The 24,365-nt window shown below is 42.4% G+C and overlaps 1 protein-coding gene and 1 non-coding gene across 8 annotated transcripts in view; both read right to left on the bottom strand.

The window, feature by feature from the left end:
• Window positions 1-11,775: 11,775 nt before the first annotated feature.
• The window catches only part of SLC16A3 (solute carrier family 16 member 3), a 51,489-nt gene continuing 38,899 nt past the window's right edge, over window positions 11,776-24,365 (bottom strand). For 5 of the 7 annotated variants that reach the window (XM_053304139.1, XM_053304141.1, XM_053304140.1 and 2 more), the window contains exon 5: window positions 11,776-22,945. In XM_053304139.1, the coding sequence (XP_053160114.1) occupies window positions 22,635-22,945 (311 nt within the window). In that variant the 3' untranslated portion in view covers window positions 11,776-22,634. The remainder of the gene's footprint in view (window positions 22,946-24,365) is intronic. The other 2 variants (XR_008318064.1, XM_053304144.1) reach the window with 2 other exon arrangements.
• On the bottom strand, window positions 19,235-19,303 carry TRNAA-GGC (transfer RNA alanine (anticodon GGC)). Its single transcript has one exon. It is a non-coding gene; the product is annotated as a tRNA-Ala (tRNA).

Here is a 24,365-nt window from a genome sequence, read left to right on the forward strand (position 1 = left end):
TGCCATCCCAGACCATTCTGGGGATGCTGTTTCTGTGCTTACTCGATGCCTGAAAGCTGTTAAGGTCTGGATGAATCAAAATAAGCTCAGACTGAATCCTACTAAAACTGAACTACGTTTACTCAGCCCTCGTACCAGCCAACAGCTGGATGTGAACCTTGTTCTAGATGGAGTGGCACTGCCCCCAAAGGAGCTTGCTCATGATTTGGGGGTCCTTTTGGACTCGCGCCTCCTACTGAACAGCAGGTGGAGGCTGCGCCCAGAAGTGCTTTTGACAGCTTCATCTAATTCGCCAATTACACCCTTACCTTGATCGGCAGGCATTAATGACAGTGACTCATGCCCTTGTTATCTCCCGCTTAGATTATTGTATTGTTCTCTATCTAGGGCTACCTTTGAGGATGAATGGGAAACTACAATGGGTCCAGAATGCAGTGGCTCGCCTACTCATGGGTGTCAGAAAATATGACAGGGTAACACCTCTCCTGCAGTCATTGCACTGGTTGCCTATTCACTTCCGAGTTCAATTTAAGGGCCTGGTTCTGGCCTTCAGAGCTTTGCGGGGTTTGGCGCCTGTCTCCCTACAGACCAGTCTCTTCCATCCAGTTACATCCCGTCCGGTCAGATCTTCTCAGATGGCCCTTCTGTTGGTCCCTGATTTCCGAGAGGTTTGGGGTGCTAGGACCCATGAAAGGGCCTTTTCGGTTGCTGCTCTACTTCTCTGGAACATCCTTCCCCTTCAGATTCATTTAGCTCCCTTCAGATTCATTTAGCTCCTTCCTTACTGATTTTTAAATATCTGTTGAAGACTTTTCTTTTTCACCAGGCTTTTGCCCTATAGTTTACCTATTTGGTTTTTTTTCTTTTTTGTTAGTTACTTTAGTGTTTAATTTAGAATGTAATTTTAATGCTGTCTTGCTTTGCATATTTTTGTACACCGCCCAGAGTCTTCAGAGTGGGTGGTATATTAAATGTTTCAAATAAGTAAATAAATAAAATTTTAAACCACAAGGCTACGCTACCCGCTACCCTCTACCCACCTAACTAGCTAATGGGGAATCCCTATTTAAACTCAAAAGCTTAACAGAACCCCTATTTAAACTTATTCTAAATAGCACACAACTTTTTAAATTCAGTGGCAAACAAAACCTCTCTCCAAACGGGGGGAGGGGGGGGAACGACCCAAGAATCCACAATTCACAAATACATGGGTGTGGTGTGTGTGTATTAAAAAATAAATGGGTACTTACTCACTCGGTCTTCTCCAACATTGGATCTAGTAGTCCACTTCTGTGTGGGTCTGGTCAGTCTTTCTTCTTCACTCTTCTTTGGAGTAAAAAAGCTTCAAAACTTTGAAAAATCTGAGGGAGGTGGCTGCTGGCTGGCCACAGGTGGGGCTGTGTGTGGCTGCTTGCACAGGCAGGCAGCAGTGGTCCTCTCAGCAGCAGGAAGAAGTAAATAAAAATAATAATAATAAATCAAAAAAGTATATTTTCTTCCAGTTCTCTTTTTCTCAAAAAATGCAGGAGAGTATCCACCCCAGGATGACATAGGTAGCAGGCTGGCAGCAAAGCAGAACAATGGGTTTGTTTTTGTTTGTTTGTTTGTTTTTTAAAGGGATTATTTTCTTCTCTCCCAATTCTCTTTTTCTTTTAAAAAAAAAAAAAGCCAAAAATGCAGGAGAAAAGGCAGACTGGCAGCAAGGCTAAACAATAAGGCAAAAGCTCTCTCTTCTCCCACATGAGTCAGCAGAAAGGAAGAAATGGTGCCTGCTGCCCCTTTAAATACCCTGCAAAACCCCTCTGAAAATCCCCCCACCCTTGCCACTTCTTTGACCTCCCCCTGGCCAATGGGGGTGAATTTTACTCTTGGAAGACTTAGAAGAGCCAACCAGGAAGAAGGAGACAATTGACTGCAGATCAGCCTATGCTTTGATATACCAATACAAAGGCTGGAAGGGTGGGAAATTCAAATCGGTTTCAAGCAAAATGGAGACTGACTCAGAGATCGCCACAAAATGGAGGTCCAAAATAACAAAACCTTTGTAGCCGAAACAGAGATTATTCGTTTTGTATACACAATTTTTGGAAAGTGCTAAAGGGCAATTTGTTTTGGCTACAAAACACTCGAAATGGGCTGTTTCAGTTACGGATCATTCTGTACCTGAAACATTTCACACATCCCTAGAAAGTATAGAGCAACTCCGATGGACAGAAGAGTTGCAACCAGGGGGACAAGGAGAAGTTGCTAGAAGTAGTGCTTGAATTCCAAGGCATCTTCAGCAACAGTCCTGGATGAACAGAACAGACACTGAATAGACATCGGTTATGCGACACCCATCAGGTGCAACCATTTAAGGTAAACGGGAAAGTATTGGAAGTCATTCAGGAGGAGGTCAAAGAAATGCAGGACTTGAGGTTTATCAGACCATCTCTAAGTCGTGGGCAACACCTGTCATATTGGTTAACAAGCTGGACAACACCATTCGATTTTGTGTAGACTATTGTCGGGTGGACAAGATCACACAGCCTGATTCTTACCCAATGCCCAGAGTGGACACTTTAATAGAGAACCTGGGAGCTCCATTATGACATGGATACCTGCTTCCTCTAACAGGTAAGGCAGCTTGACATGCACCCATTTTGTGTGAGGTACAGTGACCACTTACAAGAATGGCAGGTTGCTTACCTGTAATGGTAGTTCTTCTGGTGGTCAACTCGAACTTCACACACCTGCCCGTCCTTCCCTCTTCAGGTGGACGGTAAGTTAGGTACACGGTGAACTCCAGAACTGAAAGGGAGGGAATAGCCTCGCTTTCGTGCTGCATAGGGGGCAGGCTACCACCAAAACAAGCTTGGAATGTTCCCAATTGGGCTTCCACACATATGTGAATCCTTTTTGTGTGAAGATACAGTTGACCACCAGAAGAACTACCGTTACAGGTAAGCAACCTACCATTCCCTCTCAACCACTGATTAAGAAATTTCTTCGAGGTCTCTTGCATTCCCCTTCAATCTGGTATAAGCCTTTGGATAGTGTAAACGTGGTTCTTCAAGTACCTAATTTCTGTATTGGCTTTTTAATTCTATATTCCTCACATCAACCAATGCAATGTTGACCGGATCACCTCTATCCACCTGCCTGTTGACGCTCCCAAAGAGCTCTATAAAAGTTCAGCAAGGCGCAACTTACCTATGCAGAAGTCATGCTGATTCTCCTTCAGCAAAGCTTGCGCTTCTAAACTCTAACTGGAAACTCTCAATGAAGTGGTAAACTTGATGGGAGCTCATTCATAAAAATTCCCTATATACCAAAAACTAAGACGTGAAAGAGAAAGCTAGGCTAGAACTCTTTCCCCTGATATCCTTTTTTCTGTGTGTAGGGAATTTTTGTATGTGAAAAAGCACACAAATCATGTGAGCCTCCACCTATAGGCTAAAGTAGCATAGCCCAGAAAGAGGTATTCTACGTCAGGAGGAACTAGGCTGAGAAAATGAGGTTATAGCATCTCAATTCCCCAAGTTTTAAGGGGGAAATGAACCATCTAAGAAAATCGACCCCAATTCAAGATGGCAGACATGTAAACATTTGACGCACAAGTGGGCTAACTTGTGAACCACCTAACTGATTTGAGCCAAATTTGCTACAGCTGTAGGAGCATATGGGGAAACTTCAATGGCACAGTTAGTGATGATGTCATCTACCCCAGTCCCAAGATGGTGGATGCATGAATGTTTGAGGCACAAGTGGGCTAACTTGGGGACTGTCTAACTGATTTGAACCAAATTAAGTACATTTGTAGTGAGTGACATACAGGGACACCTCAATGGCATAGTTTGTGATTATGTCATCCACCCTGATTCAAGATGGCAGATGTGTAAACTTTTGAGGCACAAGTGGGATAACTTGTGAACCACCTAACCGATTTGAACCGAATTTGCTACAACTATAGGGACACATAGACACCTTAACTATGTAGTTTGTGATGATGTCATCCACCCCGATACAAGATGGATGCGTAAACATTTGAGGTCCAAGTGGGCTAACTTGTGAACAACCTAACCAATTTGAACCAAATTTGCTACAGCTGTAGGGGCACATGGGAGAACTTCAGTGGCATAGTTTGTGATGATGTCATCTACCCCAATCCATGATGGCAGATGCATGAATATCTGAGGTGCAATTGGGCTAACTTGTGGACTGTTTAACAGGTTTGAACCAAATTAAGTACATTTGTAGTGAGTGACATACAGGGACACCTCAATGGCATAGTTTGTGATGATGTCATCCACCCTGATTCAAGTTGGCAGATGCATAAACATCTGAGGCACAAGTGGGCTAACTTGTGAACTGCTTAATCGATTTGAACCAAATTTGCTACAGCTTTAGGGACACATAGGGACACCTCAACTGTGTAGTTTGTGATGTCATCCACCCCAATTCAAGATGGCTGACATGTAAATTTTGAGACACAAGAGATATAACTTGTGGACCTCAATTTGAACCTAATTTAGTCCAGTTGTAGAGAAAGTGAAAGGAAAATAGGAAGATTAGTTCTTACTAGAACAACTTGTGTTTTTTGCTCCAGTGTTGTTACTTCTTTAAAAAAAAAAAACCTTTTTAAATTTTTTTAAAAATTTCCTCACTCAGCAGGATTCTCATGCACATTTGTAAGGGAAGCCTCTTTTATTCTGATATCAACGTTAATCCTAGGTCAGTGAGGAGAGCACCTTAGCACCACCACCACCCATTCCCTGCTACTGCATCAGTTGAAAAAGATGCTGCTGTACATATGGAACTGTAATTAGTATATGGACATACACCCTGAATGCTCTTGTGTTGGTATCATAACTTCAGTACAAGCTCCTCTGTGTTGTAACTCATTTCAGCAGTGAAACATGCTTATATCCTGTTCTTGTACTCTACCATTTACCATCTCTGAATGTTCAAACACCAAAATATTAAATCGTACATCCCCATCTATGTAGCTTGTTAGCACATAGGTACCGTGTTTCCCTGAAAATAAGACAATGTCTTATATTAATTTTAGCCCCAAAATATGCACTAGCGGTACATCAGGCAATTAGCGGTACATCAGAAATTACTGCTAGGTCTTACTTTCGGGGTAGGTCTTACTTTCGGGGAAACAGGGTACAGGAAATTGGGAAGTTTCTTGTTGCTGAGAAGAAAAACACACATTTTTGTCAAAGGCTAACTGAGTAGTAGAGATGACATCCTGTAAAAGGATATATAAGTTGTCATCATACATTCTTGTGCCCATGGCCTCACTATGAACACAATTGTATCCTTGCAAATAACCTGGAGGATGTATATTTTAAAATGATAATCACAAGGTCAAATAGTGCAGTTAATATAGGAATGCATTTATGTGGAGCAAGGAAAAAGCTGCACCTAGTTTTAGTAGCAAGGGAATTTGAAAACCGAAATATATATATTAGGTGGTTTCACATTTTGGTTGAATGGCATGGCATTACATGTGTAACAAGCACCTTCTTCTCTCTCCCTAAGGTGTGTTGTATTAACCATTGGGAGAATACATTCTATTGAAGGTTCTGCTTTTCAAAATGGTAGCAGTTTGGAACTGAATGGACATAGCACTCAACACCCACATCTACACAGAAGCTGCCCCACATATTCCTAGAAATATACATTTATTCTTTTTTTTATTTACTACATTTATAGCCTGCTCTTCCTCCAAAGAGCCCAGAATGGTGTACATGTTTATAGTTATCCTCACAACAACCCTGTAAATTAGATTATGCCAAGAGATACAGTAAGTGACTGGCCCTGAGTCACCCAGTGAGTTTCATGGCTGAATGAGTGGGGATTTGAACTTGGTCCCGGTCCTAGTCCAACACTCTTAAAGACAACCTCAAGCTTGTCTAGGTTGTTGACAGATGTGCTTCTATTAGCAGACTGACTCTCTGGGCACAGAACACTACTACTATGGTGAATGTTTGTGAACCGCTTTTCAACAAAAGTTCCCAAAGCAGTTTACATCAATAAATATATATATATAATAAACATGGCTCCATCCTATTTCTAGGAGTACATGGGGCAGCCTCTGTGTAGGTGCGGGTGTTGAGTGATATGTCCACTCAAATCCAAACTGCAACCATTTTGAAAAACAGCACCATAGATCCCCGAGTACAGTGCGGCTAGGGAGAGGAGCCCTTCTGTAGCAACAGGTTGCCTCTCTGCTGCCTGCACAGTGCATTGTGGGATGCAGGAGCACTTCCTCCTCCCAAACCCTCTTCAGCCATCCACTGCCTCACTGGTTGTGACAGCACATGGACGGTGGGGCCCCGAAGAGGCCGCAGTTGTTGGGGGAAGGCAAGTAGGCTCCTGCCTTCCCCAGCCCCAGTGAGTTTGGTCATGAGATTGACCTCTATTCTATCATGATATGCTAGCCCCCTAGCTGTCTTCAAATGTTTTTTTTTTTTAAATTAAGCTATAGACTCTAAAGAGCACAGCTGGTTTTGGAAGCTTTTTATATTGATCCAATCATAATGGCCCAGTTTTACACATGCTTATCCTTTTGTGCCCTCTAACACTGATAGGCACTAGTGCTCCTCACTTGGCTTCAATGCAGTGTAAGAGGCTTAGTCACAAGGGCAGCCCTTCCAGGAGGCAGGAAAGGTGGTTGCCTCGGGCTTAGGTGTTGGGCAGGGTGCAGGTGGCAGCACTGCCCTTTCTTGCCCCACTAGGGCATGCTATTAATTTCCCACAGGGATTGGGAACACTTCCTCTTTCCCCTCCTCACCAACTTGAGCTAGGAACACCACTTCCTGTCTTGGTGACACAGTCTGAGAATCTTTGCTACTACCTAAGCGACATGGTCTGAGAAAGCTGGACACCCATACCTGCAGATGGGTGTAGGTGTGGTTGGCTGTGTGAGAGGGAGAGGGGGAGAGAAAGAGATTGTCCTTTACTGTCGGGTATGTCCAAGAGGTGCAAACATCTGTTTCTTCATAAGAAAGAGCTTGTTCTTGCATGTAATAAATTGTATGTTTCACAAGCACTTGCCAAATACAGGATGTTACTCAGTCACCTTAAGTGAAGCAGTGGGGAAATGCTTGACTAACAAGCATAGGAAACATAGGAAACTGCCATATAGTGAGTCAGACCATTGGTCTATCTAGCTCAGTATTGTCTTCACAGACTGGCAGCAGCTTCTCCAAGGTTGCAGGCAGGGAGCTCTCTCAGCTCTATCTTGAAGAAGCCAGGGAGGGAACTTGAAACCTTCTGCTCTTCCCAGAGCGGCTTCATCCCCTGAGGGGAATATCTTGCAATGCTCACACATCAAGTCTCCCATTCAGATGCAACCAGGGCAGACCCTGCTTAGCTATGGGGACAAGTCATGCTTGCTACCACAAGACCAGCTCTCCATTTGAATGTTGCCAGTTCGAATCCCCACTGCTACTATATCAGGCAGCAGCGATATAGGAAGATACTGAAAGGCATCATCTCATACTGCGCAGGAGGAAGCAATGGTAAACCCCTCCTGTATCCTACCAAAGAAAACCACAGGGCTCTGTGGGCGCCAGGAGTCAATATCGACTTGATGGCACACTTTTTACTTTACTTACTCAGCTACAGTTCAAACCACTGCTTATCTCCAGAGTTACAACTCAGACCAATAAATGTCCTTGAAATGGCCTTTACTGGAGAGTGTCCTGTGAAGTTTTGCTATAGAATATGTATCACCAGTACAGGGACCTGCATTCTAAACATGCAGTTCTGGATATATATTTGAATATTGTTTAAAACTTAGCAAAAATGTTTCTCCAGAAGATACACAGATAAAAAAATAAAACGCATTGACTAAGATTGCTGAAGCTCCATGTTATTTTGCCTGAAATTAATGTGCCTGTGTGTGTTTCTTTTTCTCATTATTTGGGTTGTACAGAAGATATTACCATCTGCCTTCTTTCATCTAATTCACACTCATTCAGTATTTAGCCATCACATTGCAAAGCCTGACTGTCATTTTGTCCTAATAGTATTCTACCATATGGTCAGCTGCTCAAAATAAACAAAAACAAAGAAAAAGCTAGATTTAACCTAGTTTTAGGATTCAGTAATCCTAAGGTTTTAATTCTGCATCAGAAACTAGTTTCTAGATTTTCCATGCATCACATATTTAGAAATGGATTGTTCTGCTTTTAAATTTGTTTAGCAATCGATATTGCTAAACTCTTGCTATTTGTCTTATATTGTCTTTAGAAGACCTGTAAATATTGTCTTTTAAATGGTATACTTGAATATGATGTGATTCACCTTTGGATTTGTGGTCCCTGAACAAACTCTTAGAGAAAGGGACAGATAAACTGAAGGACAGGACAGACATTTTGCTGCCTGGGACAAAGGGCAATATACAACCAATACAACAAATATTTATATACCGCTTTTTAACAAAAGTTCCCAAAGCGGCTTACATAGATATGAATAAATAAATAAAATGGCTCCATTTATAAGATAAGGATGCTCTTCTTGGGATGGATAGGACCAGTTGCTCTCCCCCGGCTAAATAAAGGGAATCACCACTTTTTAAAAGTGCCTCTTTGCTCAGTTAGCAGGGGACATTATTCTCCAATGAAGCTCAGCTCAGGGGTGTTCCTAGCTTGCGCTGGGGGGTGGGGTGGGGGTAGCGGGGATGCCAGGAGGCATATCCCACAGGGCATAATGTTTTATTCACAGAAAGAAAAGTGGAGTCTTTCTGATGTGAAAACTCTGGGAGGAACAAATTCAGGTAGAAGAGGGCAAAAGTGGTTTTAAAACAGGAATGGAAAGCTCCTATTTCTGACCATTCAATGCTTTTCTCAGTTGTTCGCAATTACCACATGAACATGTTCCAACTTTTGGATAACATATGTTCATTGTTATATGTGTGTACACCCACATCTGGGACCCCTGGAGTTTTAAGATGGAGGCTGCAGTGATGGGAAGGATTTAAGGGAAGACTAGGCCTCACTTAGAGTAACTGCTGTGAGGGTGGGCCTTTCCTAATCAGTTTCAAAGATTGGGGGTGGATTCTGAGCAGAGTGGTGCTTGGTTTAATTTTGACCCCCTTCAAACTATCCTGGCTTATATCAGTCGATGAACCATATATTATGTGAGAAGAGAAACAGCTCTCTATAGCAGCTAGAACATCAGCTACTTAACAGTTACTAGGTTAATACTAGCTCCTTAAACTTTACCTGGAAACCAACTGAAGGCTGCTATGCAGAATGTGTGTCTAAAGTTCTACCTTTAGAAAGCACTATGAAGTGAATCAGTGAATTACCAGCATTGGTGTGTGGTGCTGTGTAAAATCTGTTCCTGTACTCCAACTGAAAGTTGCAAGACGTGTATCATTGTTTTGGAGTTTCTTCAAGCTAAAAAGTATAAAAATCAGCATGTCTGAACTCAGGGTTAAAGTTTGGGGGTGGGGGCGCATTTTCCCTGCATGCAGAAGTCCAGGGGCCTTCTGCATGCAGAAATCTGGTTAGCATGAGAGAAAAAATGGAAGACAGACTGTTTATCTTGCTTGAGGTTGTTTATGCAAACTCATTTTGCTGTACTTGTAAGGGGTGTCCACATCTGGTGCTGGGACCACTTGGAAGCAGTGTTAGAGCAGAACAAGCAATATTCTGAGCAGTTGGCCTAGGCCTTCTGCCAAAACAGAAAGTATGTTTGTGTGAGCTTGTATAGGAAACGCTACGACTTGTTGTTTAACAGAAAGTACTGTGTCGCCTTGTGTGACATGCTCTTTCAAGAACTACAAGTCCTAGAGTTCCTACTGATCGTTCCTTGGCACAGCCAGGAGAAACCAAGAAGTGTGGCATCCACTTGTCAGCAGAAGAGAGGAATAAGAAGGCTAATGATCAGGGGCACTGGGAGCCTAGGATGAGATCCAGAGAGTAGGAGCAATACTGCTGATATGATTTACGGGTCCCAAGACTTACAGGAGTAAATGAGCTCAGCCTCTGGTCTTCACAGAAGAACGGTCACTAGATCTCAGGGACAGGAAACTGCTAAAAAGCATTTGTTGCTTGTGTATAATTAACATGCACATATATACCACATTGGCTATAAAAATAAATCAGGGAACTAGAAATGTAAGGAGTCCAAAGAAGGACCCCAAAGAAGTTAAAGGACCCTAAAAAGGTTAAGTTACACCAAACCTATGACTTTTCAAAACAAACACTTTTTTTCCTAGTGAGATGGAGGCTCACTTAAGCCCTGTTCACACGTTATGTTCAATGCATGTAAAATCTGTGTACAGTGTACACAGGTGCAGATCTGTATGCACCTACAGTTATTCACATGTTACATTCAATGTGCATACAATAGTATATTTCCTATCTATAGCCTGTAGGGGACCTGTATTCAGGTGTGCCTTTAAAGTAAATACATTTACAGTCAGTCACACAAGAACATGTACATACTGTATGTATGGCCATCTGTCTGCATATACAATATTATGTCTTCGTACGTCACAAGAATTCAATATCATCTAGGACTGGTTTGGATGAGCAGCCCCTGGCACCTTTGAGTATAAAGAGGCTGCACTGGATGCATACCCACTGGGATGTCTGCAGGCATCCTGACACCCTCTTGGCATGTCACTTTATCACATCTTGGGGGGTGGGGCGTTCTGTTCATCTGAATAGCACTTATACACATATGTATATATGGAAATACATGTATGTGTATATACTCCAGGGACTTGTTTACACAAGTACTTGGAGCATATATATGCGGGCTGTTCAAATGAATAGCACATTCCCCGGTGATAAAGAGATGCACTGGGAGGTTATTGGATGGGTGTGCTGTCAGCCCTTTCCCTTCATGATATCATGTGTTGGAGGCTATATCACTGGAACGGGCTCATTGAAGATTTCCATCCAAAGTTGACTTTAATGGCTCCAAAGCAGTCTGATAACCTTGCTAACTGAGGAAAAAGGTACTTTTCCCCATTGGTTGCTTTCTTATATTTAGCAAGGAGAGCACAGCTGTCCCTATTCAACCCGGCACATAACGTTCCTCCCATTGGCTGTTTCCGGTATCTCCCTTTGGGTATTTTTGTTTTTAAGATTGTCGCCTGCTAACTAGGCAAAGAGGCAGCTTTCAAAGTGCTGACTCTCTTCTAGTTAGCAGAGGGAGAACCACTAGCCCTGTCCAATCGCAGCACAGCATTGCTCTTGCTGGTGTCTCCCTTGTGTTTCTTCTTAGACTGTGAGCACTCTAGGGACAAGGAACCACTTCATTCTTCTTTTCCTCTGTAAACCGCTCTGAGGACTTTTAGTTGAAAAGCAGTATATAAATAGTCATAGATTGTGAGACTCTTAGGGAACAATTTTCACATTCCTTTTGCTACATAAACCACTTTGAGATTTATTTATTTATTTTTAATGAAAAGCAGTATAAAAATATTCTTAATAATGGTTGAAGCATTCCAATGCAAAGAACTCCGTGTGTGTGTGTGTGTGTGTGTGTGTGTGTGTGTTGGAATGCCGCAGCTCAAATTTGGCCCACCACTAACGGAGAGAAGTCTTTCCTCCTAATTCCAAATGTGAGAACACTAAAGTCATTTCTTCATGAGAGAAAGGCACTCTGTTTTTCACTTCATCCTTTTGAGGTTTGAGGTGCTGCATGGAAGAAGGTTCCCAAGCAGAGGCTGGAGCCTACTTTTACTGTGCCCAAGCCCCAGAATCCATGAAAGGAATGGAACAACTAATTTTGTATGCCATTATTCCTGATATGACAATATTGACAACAGAATAAATAACTTTATTCACTATGGTTGCAACAGTTCACTAGAAAAGCATAAATCCAAATTACATCAACAACCACATATTACATTAAAGTGCATTTACATGAAAGCAGGGACAAAAATTACTTCACTTGCCTCAAATCTGTCACAAGCACACTCATACACTGGCATGTTTTTACACACAGAGAGACACCCACACCCACACCCAGCCAATTGAAACAGACAAAATCTGCACGTAATTATGTCCATAGCATACAAGAGCTTTGTTCTCCTGGAAACCCTCCATCATCACTGCCTTTCAGTCCTTGCACTGGGCCACAGTATCAGCTGTGCTTGGAGAATGAAGAAGGCAAACATTTTGTGTGTGTTATGTGGTGATAATGGTTGGAGGTGACTAGTTTTGTTACCCTAAGAAAAGAATTGCATAGACTCTCTGGATAAAGCAATGTGTAAGGATGGAGTTGATGTCTATGAATCTCCATGAGCCCCAGAATTTATCAGTCCTACATATGTTGAACATTTCCCGCTGCCTCCCCCCTCCCCCCGCCGCCCACAACTTAGGCAGTGAGTTAAGTTGCCAGTTAACTATGATTGAGTTAACTGTGTATTGAGGGGAAAGAAACAAGGCTCTTGATCACTATTTAAAGATCAGTTGCATCCTTTAAATATATTTGGTTCAATTGCATTCACTCATGCTCTAAATGGATAAAAATATATCTTTTATATCATGTATTTAAAAAGAGAATAAAAATAATTTAGTAAATTTTGAATAAAAATAATTTAGTAATTTTGCTTTACGCTGGAGGAAATCAGAGAACCCATGCCGGTTCTTTGCCTGTTACTGGAAATCCAAATGCCCAGATCCAGTGATCTGTGCTTGGGAACTTCAATGGACACACAGAGCTCCCCCAGCTCAGAATGCCTTCCCCATTCATTTCCGGAGGCGATGCTGATTTATGCATCCTTTCCGTACGTTTGGATTGGCTGCATCCTCCAAAATGAATGTGGAGCTTGGTCCACGCAAGAGATCTTTGATTATACTTGAGCATGTACAGATCTTCTCTGGATTAAAGTGTATTTAAGCTACTGCAGCTCATTTTTGTTTGTGAATGCATATGTGTTGTACTACATTAACATCTGTGCACACATTGCACTCACATGTCCATATTTACATACATTCCTTATATAAAAACTGCTGAAGGGAACACAAGAAAAGAGAATAAAAAATTAGAATAATCAGCTGTCACTTGGTAGCACACAAGTTACGCCATATACAAAGTAAAGATCAGTATTGGAACTTGCTGTACCAAGAGATAGTGATTTTATTCCTCACGGTTATCAAATAAAATTGTTTTTTAAAAAAGGTTAATTGTCATTATGCATAGATTTTTGTAACAATAGTTCCACGTGTCAAGTGTTTGACCTAAGAGAAGAGATGCAAAATAGGCAAGATATAAGCCATAATGGAAACGATGCTTATTAAGCGGACAAAAATAGATAAGGAGGCTTCTGCCTTGAGAAAAAAAATTGTGAAGCTGAAATACATGCACTTCCAGAAACTATCCCAGTAAAAGCTCTCACCTTGCTTCCTTTGTTTCTATGATTTCTGAGATACTTTGCTCCACAATCTAGTTAAGTCTGTGTTGGGAATTACGAACTTCAACCAGAGGAAGCTTTGAGATAGAGAGATAAATGGAACAATATTTATCCTGTGCGTGCTTGTTCATAACTATGGTTTTTGAAGTTTTGGAAAGTATACTATTGATCCAGCTCCCCAGCTCCCATCTTCTTTCTCTGTCTGATTGTCCTTTTATCTTATTTTCTAAAGGTGTAGGCTGTGATCGAGAGGGCTACTAAGCTGAGCTCCACTTCTGAGTGTTATGGACAGCACTCCGTTTTTAATGGGCATCCTTTTCTTTTATTAGTAGCAGCCTTAGGCACTGCTTAACAAACAGCTTTTGAAACATGGGGCTTTTTTTAGGCCTTTGCTTTATCCTACACACCTTACCAGTAAAAGCAGCAAATTGCTCTCCAGGAATAGAAGTCAATTTTGAACTAGTGTCTAATAATTCAGAGAAAAACATTTGCTGCGGGCATGAGATTAAGGGGTTCTCCCACCCCTCAGCATGATTCAGAAGCAGATGTATGGCCTTGAAAAGCTCTATGGTTACCTGCAGGAGTCAGAGTAATGGAGCACATATTGTCCAACAGCCTTAAAACCAAGACAAACAGCAAATTAAAATAGCCACAGCTGGAAGAAGGCAGGGATCCTGGTCTTCACTAATAATGTGCTAGGCTGTCAAATAAATAAATAATGCATGTATTTCTAGAAAAAAATACCAAATTAAAAGAACTGTTTGAAAAGTTTGGCCTGTGTTTTGAAATATACTTTAATTCAATTAACTTAAGCATATTTAGCATTCAGTTCTCAGTTGTCAAACACTTTACTAAGGAATATACAAATGAAATGGTGAGGATTCATCTAGTGTCATTTAGCTTGATCATTTTCTTTAGGAACTATAGCTGCCGGTTTCCTGAAAGCCACTAGCAAATGAGCCCTCCTTTTCATACGGTGACTCTGGATCTTGACCTACCATTTTTGAATCAGTGCACTTTGGTCATCAAACTGGCATCTAATTTTTCTATTTAGTGCAATCATTTCCTTTTAAAATGTACACTTTGCCTATCTCTGCATCTTAGTATCTATATCCAAAAGGCCATACACTCCAAACCAAGCTTGACAGCTTTTGTGGTGTGTTTTGTGCCTAGCTTTGACCATATACCTTATCAGTAAATGCAGAATAAAGGTTTCTGACAAATATAACATCATCAAAATAAATATGCATATTTCCTCTTTGGTTAAACATTATGAGTAAAATTGATCAGAACTATTTTGTAGGCATCGACAATGCCTACAATTTTTTCATGTTCTTTTTTAAAAATTCAGAAAATAATACAACAATTTTATTTTGGCTAGTAGTGCATAAACTGACATGTTTATCATTTCTTAATTCAGCTCTGTAACAAATACCTGAAGAAGCGTAAAAGTCAGAACTACTAAAATGTACTCAAAGGTCAGAACTGGTTCATGTGTTACAGATTTTCTGAACAGAAAATGCTTCCGTATAGGAAATAGCATGAAACCTATGTGCAGATCAAACATGATGATCTTCCATACATGTATACTGCATGTTTCTACACTGGGAAACAATTGGCACCGGCTTCACAAAACAAGAATGATGTATGTATACTCACCAATACTCAGATATCTGCAAATGTCACATCTGTTTATGTGGCTTCACAATATTTCTAGCATGGAAGCATTTTTCATGTAGGAAATCCACTAAATGTGAAGCAGCCTTGCACTGAAATGGATATCTACAACCAACTATTTGGTTTTTAGTATCTTATGGGCAATATCAGTGACAGTTAGACACTTTTTAAAAATCTCATTGGTTTCAAAGGGAGAAATGTCAGTATGTACTTAGCTCTCTATGATTTAAATCAAGGGGACTTACATGTGATTAACTTTGAATTGTGGCTTCAGGGGTTCCCAATGTGTGGTACTCCAGATATTGCTCAACTACTACTCCCATCATACCCAGCTACAATTTATTGTGGTTCAGGATGCTGGGAGTTGTAGTTCAGCAACATCTGGAGCACCACAGGTTAGGAACTCCTGCATAGCTCATATTTGCATCTTTGGGCAGTTTACAGTTAAAATAATTTAAAACATCAAATCAATTGACAATTAAAATCATTTAAAACATTAAAATATTTAAAACCCAGTATTAATTTTTTAAAAACTATGAATCTAATTAAAAGCCTGGGTGAATAAATGTGTCTTCGGTGCCTCTTTAAAAGTTGCCAGAGATGGGGAGGCTCTTATTTCAACAGGGAGCACATTCCAAAGACCAGGGGCAGCAATGGAGAAGGCCCGTTTCCAAGTAGCCACCAGACGAGTTGGTGGCAGCCGCAGATGAACCTCTCCAGATGATCTTAACAGGCGGTGGGGCTCATGGTGAAGCAGACGTTCTCAAATACCCAGGGCCTAAGCTGTTTAAGGCTTTATAGGTAATAACTAGCACCTTGTATTTTGCCCGGAAACGTATCGGCAGCCAGTGTAGTTCTTTCAACACAAGAGTAATATGGTCTCTCCTAGATGACCCAGAGACCAACCTGGTTGCCATATTCTGGACCAACTGCAGTTTCCGGACCATACAAAGGCAGCCCCACAGAGAGTGCATTGCAGTAATCCAGCCTAGAGGTTACCAGTGTACGTACCACTGTTTTGAGGTCATTCAGCTCAAGAAATGGATGCAGCTGGCATATCTGCCAAAGCCAATTAAAAACACCTCTGGCCACCGCCTCAACCTGGGACATCAGGGAGAGGTTCAGATCCAGAAACACCCCCAGACTGTGTACCTGTTCCTTCCGGGGGAGTGTAACCCCATCTAGAACTGGCAGATCAAAATCATCTCCTGAGTTATGACCCCACACAATAAGTACCTCCGTCTTATCTGGATTCAGTCTCAGCTTGTTACATCTCATCCAGCCCATCCCTGCCTCCAGGCAGGCATTTAGGGAGGTTATGCCTTCTCCCAATGAGGCTGACATGGAGAAATAGATTTGGTTGTCACCAGCATACTGATAACACCCTGCACCAAATCTCCTGATGATCTCTTTCAGCGGTTTCATGTAGATGTTAAACAACATCAGACACTATGGCGCCCTGAGGGACACCATACGAAAGTTCAGATTTTGAACAACAGTCTCCAAGAGACATAATCTGGAATCTGCCTGTGAGGTAGGAGAGGAACCAGTGAAAAGCAATGCCTCCTACGTGCAATTCCCTCAGACATTCCATGAGGATGCTATGGTCAATAGTATCGAAAGACACCAAGGGATCCAAAAGGACCAAGAGAGTCACACTTCCTCTGTCAATTCCCAATTGAAGATCATCCATCAGGCCGACCAAGTCACCCCATAGCTGCCCGAAAGCCAGTTTGATGATCAGTTTCCTCCAAGACCACCTGGAGCTGGGAGGCCATCACCTTGCCCAGCCATGGAAAGTTGGAGACTGGCCTGTTATATTGCTTAACTCTGAGGGATCCAAGGCAGGCTTCTTCAGAAGTGGTCTAATGATTGCCTCCTTAAGACAAGGAGGCATCCTGCCCTCCCCCAGAGAAGCATTTATGATCTTTACCAGGCCCTCTACAACAGCCTCCCTGCCAGATAGTATAAGCCATGTAGGACAAGGATCAAGAGGGCTGGTGGTAGGCCACTCCATTCCAAGCAACTTGTCCACATCCTCAGGAGTCACAAACCGAAACTGATCCAGTGTCATCACATAAGAGGAACTGCTGGACACCTCTGCATCAGATTCTGTAATAATTGTGGAGTTTGAATCTAAGTCGGCCCGAATACAAGAGATTTTGTCCACACACACAACTCATTAAAAAGATCACAGTGAGTAATTGTTGGTTCCAAGTACTGATTCAAGGGGGAAGGGGCACACATCAGCCCCTTCACAACTCTGAACAACTCCGCTGGATGTAAATTTGCAGAAATGATACGGGGATATTTGATTTGTATTTGCCATATTTTGCACTGTCAAGTTCTTCCACTTTATGTCTTAATATATAACTGCATTTTTAGGGAAAGATCTACTATATTATATTTGACAACTGCCCAGGGAACTACTACTTTGGGTTTGAGTGGATGAAAATAAATGAAATAAGATTAACATGAGATATTATTACAGAGGAGTTGCCTGCAAGTGCAGAACCTAGCAAAAAGTGGCCTGTAATAGTTTACAGCAGGGTTTCTTAACCTTGGGCCCCCAGATGTTTTTGGACTATAACTCCCATCATCCTCAGCCACAAAGGCCATGTCTGGGGATGATGGGAGTTATAGCCCAACAACATCTGGGGGCCCAAGTTTAGGAAACCCTGGTTTACAGGGCTCACTGGTAAATTCAAAAGTTCTTGACACACATTTCTTTTATCCTGATGCAAGTGATTGTGTAAACAAATGACAACCAACTTTCTAACTCAGTTAGACCACATGCATACCTGGACAAACTGGCTATGCTGTTAGACCTTATGTAGCTGTGACATTTCGGCTGGAGTTATGAGAGGGAGACATAAGACAATAAGTTACTTGTCTTCCTTTTCTAAGAAGCACATGCTGATCCCCCCTTCTACACAGAAAGGCTATTCTCACAAGCAGCCTAACACAGGCTAGGGCAGCCCAGCCTGGGTTAGGCTGCTCATGTGCAGTGCCGGGATCTGCAAGGATCCCAGAGCTGCCCACGTGCCTAACCCCACTTTGAAGCCCAACCTTTAGCCCATCTTAATAGTGCCCATCACACTGGGGTATCCCCCAATGCACCACGCTCATTGCACGGTGCATTGTGGGATATCCGGAGGCCAGGACACGTCAATTTTATACAAATAAAGTTGTATGGATGCAAAACTTGCACACCAAAGACAAGCAGAGCGATCATCTGGTGGGGCGGGGGGAGGTAGTTGAACCCTGCCTTCTCCCCCACCCCAGAACTGGTCGTGAGAACAACCTTAGAGATTGGCAGCTCATGTATACATAGTATAAACGATAGTGCAGGGCTGCACAACTTCAGCTCTCTTGCTGTTTTGGACTACAGTTCCCATCACCTCCAGCCACATTGGCCAATAGTTTGGGCTTGTGGGAGTTGTAGTCCATCATCTGCAGGAGGGCTGAAGTTGTGTAGCCCTGGGATAGTGCAAGAGCAGAAGAGGAAGCCAAGACACATTTGCCCTGATGTTCTGCCAGTTGGTCACTGCTCATCTAAACCACAGTAGGGTTACTATAACTGGCACAGAGTCCTCTGAAAACACATAGGGACCTGTGAAATACTCGAGATGATGGCCAAAGTTATACATAAACTCCATAAACATATCTTTGGTCACTCAGGATTAACATGAGACATCCAAAAGAAGCTCAGTGCCTCTCATTATGCAAACAAGCCCTTAGAACTGGGGTGCACAACATAAGGCCCAAGGCCACCAAGACATTTTGTTCAGCCGGCCAGGACCCCCAAGAGTCATGCTGCTGAGCACACATGAGGAAGAGAAGGCTGTGGGGTGAAATACCTGTCTGGCAAAGGAAGCGTGGGGGGGAGGGGGGAGGTCTTCATTTCTCCTTGGAAGGAGATGCCTCCTTTCACTTTTCTCCCTGCAAAAAAGCAAACACACCTCCTCTTTTCCATCCCCATTATCCAAGCAAGGGCAGGACTCTGTGCACAGAGGAAGAGTTGAGCTGTGAGCTGAGGGGCAGAATTTGTACTCGGGGAATAGAAATATAGGAAGCTGCCTTATACTGAGTCAGACCACTGGTCCATCTAACTCAGTATTGTCCACAGCGACTGGCAGCGGCTCTCCAAGGTCTCAGGCAGGAGTCTTTCCCAGCCCTACCTGCAGATGCCAGGAATTGAACCTGGGACCTTCTGCATGCCAAGCAGCTGCTCTACCACTGAGCTATGGCCCCATCCCCATAAAGAGTGGGGGAGGCACAAAGAGAGCAGGAGGGGGACTGATTGTGTTTTGCAGGGAGTTGTGCAGGTGGCTGCTGCTCTGATCTCCCTGTTGGTGCTGGAGGAGATGTTAATTGGAGCACTGGGGGTGAGTGGAGGAGGAGACTCCTATTTATTTTTTATTTTTTATTTTATTTTATTAAAACATTTTTATACCGCCCAAAACTTATGTCTCTGGGCGGTTTACAACAGAATAAAAACAAAGTAAAACATTTGTTAAGACAAAAAATTCATGTGCCTATGCACAGTGCTGGCATGATAAGGTAGGTGCAACAGGGGAAGAGGTGTGAAAAACTGAATCAGAGAGAGCACCAACAATGGCAAGAAAAGGAGTGCAAAGCAAATGTACAGTATTATATTTTTAATAACAATTTTTTTTAAAGAAAAATCTGCTGCATCAGAATAAAGAGGCAAGGGAGCTTTTCAGTTCTCCAGAACTCTTCATCAGACTGATTGTCAAGGAGTGAGGTTAGTTAGGTGCAGTGTGATAGCCCCAAAGTCTGCACCTTATAACTAACTTTAAATTGATTTGACCATCAGGAGGAACATGACTGCACCCAAGATTTTGAAAAACAAGCTCTTGAGTTCTCCAGGCTCCTCATCAGGCTGGATACCAAGCAAAGCAGAAAAAGGAAAGGTGGGACCATTTATGTTTGTGGTGTAACAAATGAGACACATATTTTTTGAAAACTAAGTAGCTGAGCAAAGAAGAGTAGCATTTCAAAGTAGTGCCCAGCATAGCAGCCGCTGCCTCCTTTTTGTTTTCTTTTTCTGGTGTGAGTGCTTTGGGGGCAGGGAGCAATTTTCTCATTCTCCTTGCTATGTTAACAGCTTTAAGAATTTTGATCTATAATTGATAATCATGGCCAACATCCTGACCAAAGCAATATGCAGATATGTCCCTAAGGACAGCCCTTAAGGAGATGACTGCATGTTCTTCTTCGCACTTCTGGGAGAAACATGAAAATCTGCTCCCTTCCCCCCAGCCCCAGGGACTAGTGCCTGTACTTCAGAAGTGGACACAATCCGTGCAGGCAGGCATCCTTTTGCAACACGTACAGAGCTTTAGTCAGGATGTCAGCCAGCAATAATAATGATCTCTAACATAGCCTCCTCTCTTGAAGTTAGCTTAAAAGAGGATTTTACAATTTAGAAAAAGTGATCATGATCACTTTTATTCATTCTGCTGTGCTGTATATCCGCATGGTCATGGGACTTTCTTTTTTAGTGGCCCACTTAGTTCAAGTCAAGGTTGATTCCAGCCTGCATGAACATTTGAATTGTGCACCCCTGCCTTAGAATCACCAGTCTACCTTTTTATTTTTCATATTTATTTATCATATTTACTTTTGTAGGTTCTTTGGCAAAGTACAAAAATCCTATCAATTTACCAACTTGCTTATGAAAAAGAATGAAAAATCAGTTCAGGGATAACCAACATGCAGCATGTAATGCTATGAATCCCAGGACTCCACATCCACTGTTCCATAGCCTGACTATTCCTTTTAAGAAGTGAAAAGTCTTGAGTTATTTTATCCTGTGCTGTATTTCCAAATGAATTTTATTCCATACTTTATTTCCAAAGAAACCCCTCACACCCTTGCTATTGACTTCAACACAGCGACCACACTTCTGCTCCCAAAGTTGTCTTTTGCCATAACATCACTTCCCCTGCCGATATGAAGTCAAAGCAGGAAAGAGGAGAGATGGATCACCAGATATTTCATTCAGAAGAATGTGAATGGCAGGAGATAAACTGCCTCCCTTGCCCTACGCTTCTTCCCATAAGCCGTGCCATTGAGTAACAGAGCTGACAACTCTTTCAGTGTCTCATAATGTTTGAATAGTGGGGCTGGGGCAATACTATTTTATAATACTTTGAGGTCATTCACATGTCTGGGCAGGGTGGGGGCAAAAGGCTGGTTAAACACCTTCCCCCCCAGACAAGCGATCACATGTCTGGGAGCACAGACCGCACACCCAGACAAGCAGCACTGTGTGGCACAGCAGGCAGCTACGAAGGCCAGGGTACATTGGCCTGGTCTCCAGATATCCCACTGTGCACTGTACAATATGTGCGATGCATTGGGGGATTACCCCAGGAGAAGGGCACTGAGATTAGCCCTAATTCGCACATGAGCAGCAAGCTCGGGTTAAGGGAGCACTTGCTCCCTTAACCTCAGCTAAAAGCCAGGCTAGGTGGTGCTGCCCAGCCAAGATCAGGCTCGATCCTGTGACTCTCATGTGCAAGCTAACCCAGGTTGGGCTTCCCTAGCCTGGGTTAGGTTGCACATGAGAACAGCCTCTTTATTCTATACAAATTTATTAATTAGCACCTTTTATAATGGATTTTTACACCTGACAACACAAGGCGATTCTCCCCCTCCTCTGATTTAACCCGGAGCCCACAAATGTTGGACACTCACTTCCAGCTGTTTTGGGAAGGGCTTCTCAAGTGAAATAAATCTATCCAAGTCATTAATGCAAGGCATGTTTTGAAGGAGCTGTACTTAAAGCTGAGGTCAACAAGCCCCTTGCTTTCTCTACAGTCCAGGTGGGATTAAACACAACCTTTACTTTGTGTTTACACCATTTGGGAACAGCAGTTGTGAGGTTTCCCAGGAAGAATTTCAGTACCTGTCTTGGTACCTGAATAATATTTCAGGAAAAAGGTCCATTAAAACTAAAAACTCATAAAAAGACAATAACAAACCAAAAGTCATTGAAAATTGTATATATCAACATTAGATTAGGGCTGAGCCAAATGATCTCAAATTATTTGGAAAAGTATAGTTTTAAAAATCTACTGGAGACTACCAAGACCCTGAGATTTCTCCTTGCTAAGCCATTCCTCCTAAAGCACACACAGACATGGAAGATACATTGAGGTGCACCACACACATAAAAACAAATGAGTATTTCATCTGTATTACAGGAAAGTATATGTATAATTCCTCTCTAGTTAAAAGACATTTTAATTCCAAGTGAGAATTTTCTGGTGATGCGTAGCGGGGACCTCTACACGTGTTTAAAAGGCCATTTGTTTACTTTACAGCAGTAGTTATGCCCAAGCAGCTTAACTTGAAGTTCAATCCCACTTTAAGTGGAAAGAAAGATTTTCTGACAGGTCAGCTTCCAAAGAGTGATTTCATGAGCTCGTTGGCCTCTAGTTCCCAAACAGATGGCCCAGCCCTAAGCTAGTCCTATGCCTAAAAAAAACCCCAAGAGGGCGAGAATTCTTGAATTCACTCCCTCCATATATGGCATTCATCCCTGTCACACTCACACAGATGTTTCTGGGTTAGTTACAACTTCCCCATTTTTCTCATCTTTCAGAAAGTGTTCAACCTCAAGAGAGTCCACCTTAGAGTCTGCAGATGTTTTGGCCTGTAGTTTGTTTAACTCCTCTCCTTCACTTTCTTTGTGTTCTGGTTTGTTTAGCTCCTCTCTTTCTGCTGCATCTTCTTTGTGTTCTGTTTTTTTCTTAATGCAGCAGGCATTTCCTACAGCCAGTACCACAGAAGAGGTAACAACTTCAACACCAGCCATAAGGAAAACAAATGCATATTTGTGTGTGGCGTCCAAGAGTTTGCCTAGAAGAAAAGAAATCACAAGTAATAAACCATCTGTGGTACGATGAAGATAATGACAACACATTCAATCAACTTCATTTTCTAAGTTAATGTTAACATTATCATATGTTCAAAGAGACATTGCCAGTGTGAAGAGAGAGGTTTTTTTATATCCAATTAGAAGCAAAGGTTCTTGTAACTATTTTCCAAAGATACAAAGAGACGTATATTATAAGCTTTAATGCAAAGCTTTTCTTTCTAAATATTTAGGGACAAAATATTATGACGACAGCACAGGCCTCTTTTACCATGTGCTCTTTATATTTGTAATAGATGTCCTGTGCTCTATATTTTATTATATTTATTTACACAGTCAGACAGGTGTTATTGACTGGTTTGTTTTATCCAGACATCAAGTCCTTCCCAAGGAAAACCAAAGAAACTCCATGTTTGCCCAGAATACCTCATTCTAACTTAAAGTAACCCCAGCCCAGCTCAGGGACATCACTGCCTCTCATGATCAACGTCATTATCTCTCTCTACTACACTGTATCTATGAAACTTGGTTCTCACAAGGTTCTCACTGTTTTTCACTGACAGGATTTAACCAAAAAAGGAATAATCACCAGATGAACAATGAATCATTCGCATGCATACTAGATACTTAGACCAACATTTTATTTTCACGTATACTATGTCTAGGGTGTCAGCATCATTCAGATTGTTTGTAGAAATGTAAGATGCACCTGTAACCAAACTGTAATCAGTTTGAGAGCGTGAGCCTATTGATTACCTATTGCTAAACTGCAGTAGCAATAAAGCCTCTAAAATGATTCCCACTGAGTCTGTTTGATTGACTAAGAGGCGGACCCAGGGACGAACCATGTTCACATCAATTTGGTGCCGTGACTCGGATGTGACTTCTGGGTGGATGGTCTGACCCATCACGGGACAATAAAATCCAGCGCGCCCCACAGCCTTTGTCTGTGGAGGATTCTCAAAGGCCCGAGATGTGCCAGTCATTACAAACACGCCACATCTGGGGATCGAGGCAAGAGTGAATGAACGTGTGAGTGAGACGGAGAGAATGAAGACTCCTGGGTGGTTGCTCAACCCATCATGGAAAAACCCCGCTACCCCAGCCGGCCCTCTGCTGATTTAGCAAAAGGGGTCTCAGGAAACCAGAATGCGCCGTTCACCACAACATGCCACATCTGGGAATCGAGGCAAGAGTGAATGGACGTGTGAATGGAGAGAGTGAGTGAGACGGAGAGAGTGAAATCCAGAGACGTCTCTTGGTGAGTACCCAGTCCACGCAGGGGCGAGGGGAAAAATAAAGTCCGTGTAGGGACGAAATACAGTCCACGAAGGGACAAACTAAAGTCCGTGCAGGGACGCTGCTATGGAGAACAAGGGAACTCTCTTAGTCTGTGAAGAAAGG

This window comes from Hemicordylus capensis, chromosome 2 (assembly GCF_027244095.1).
Source record: "Hemicordylus capensis ecotype Gifberg chromosome 2, rHemCap1.1.pri, whole genome shotgun sequence".
In the NCBI taxonomy this organism is placed as follows: Eukaryota; Metazoa; Chordata; class Lepidosauria; order Squamata; family Cordylidae; genus Hemicordylus; species Hemicordylus capensis.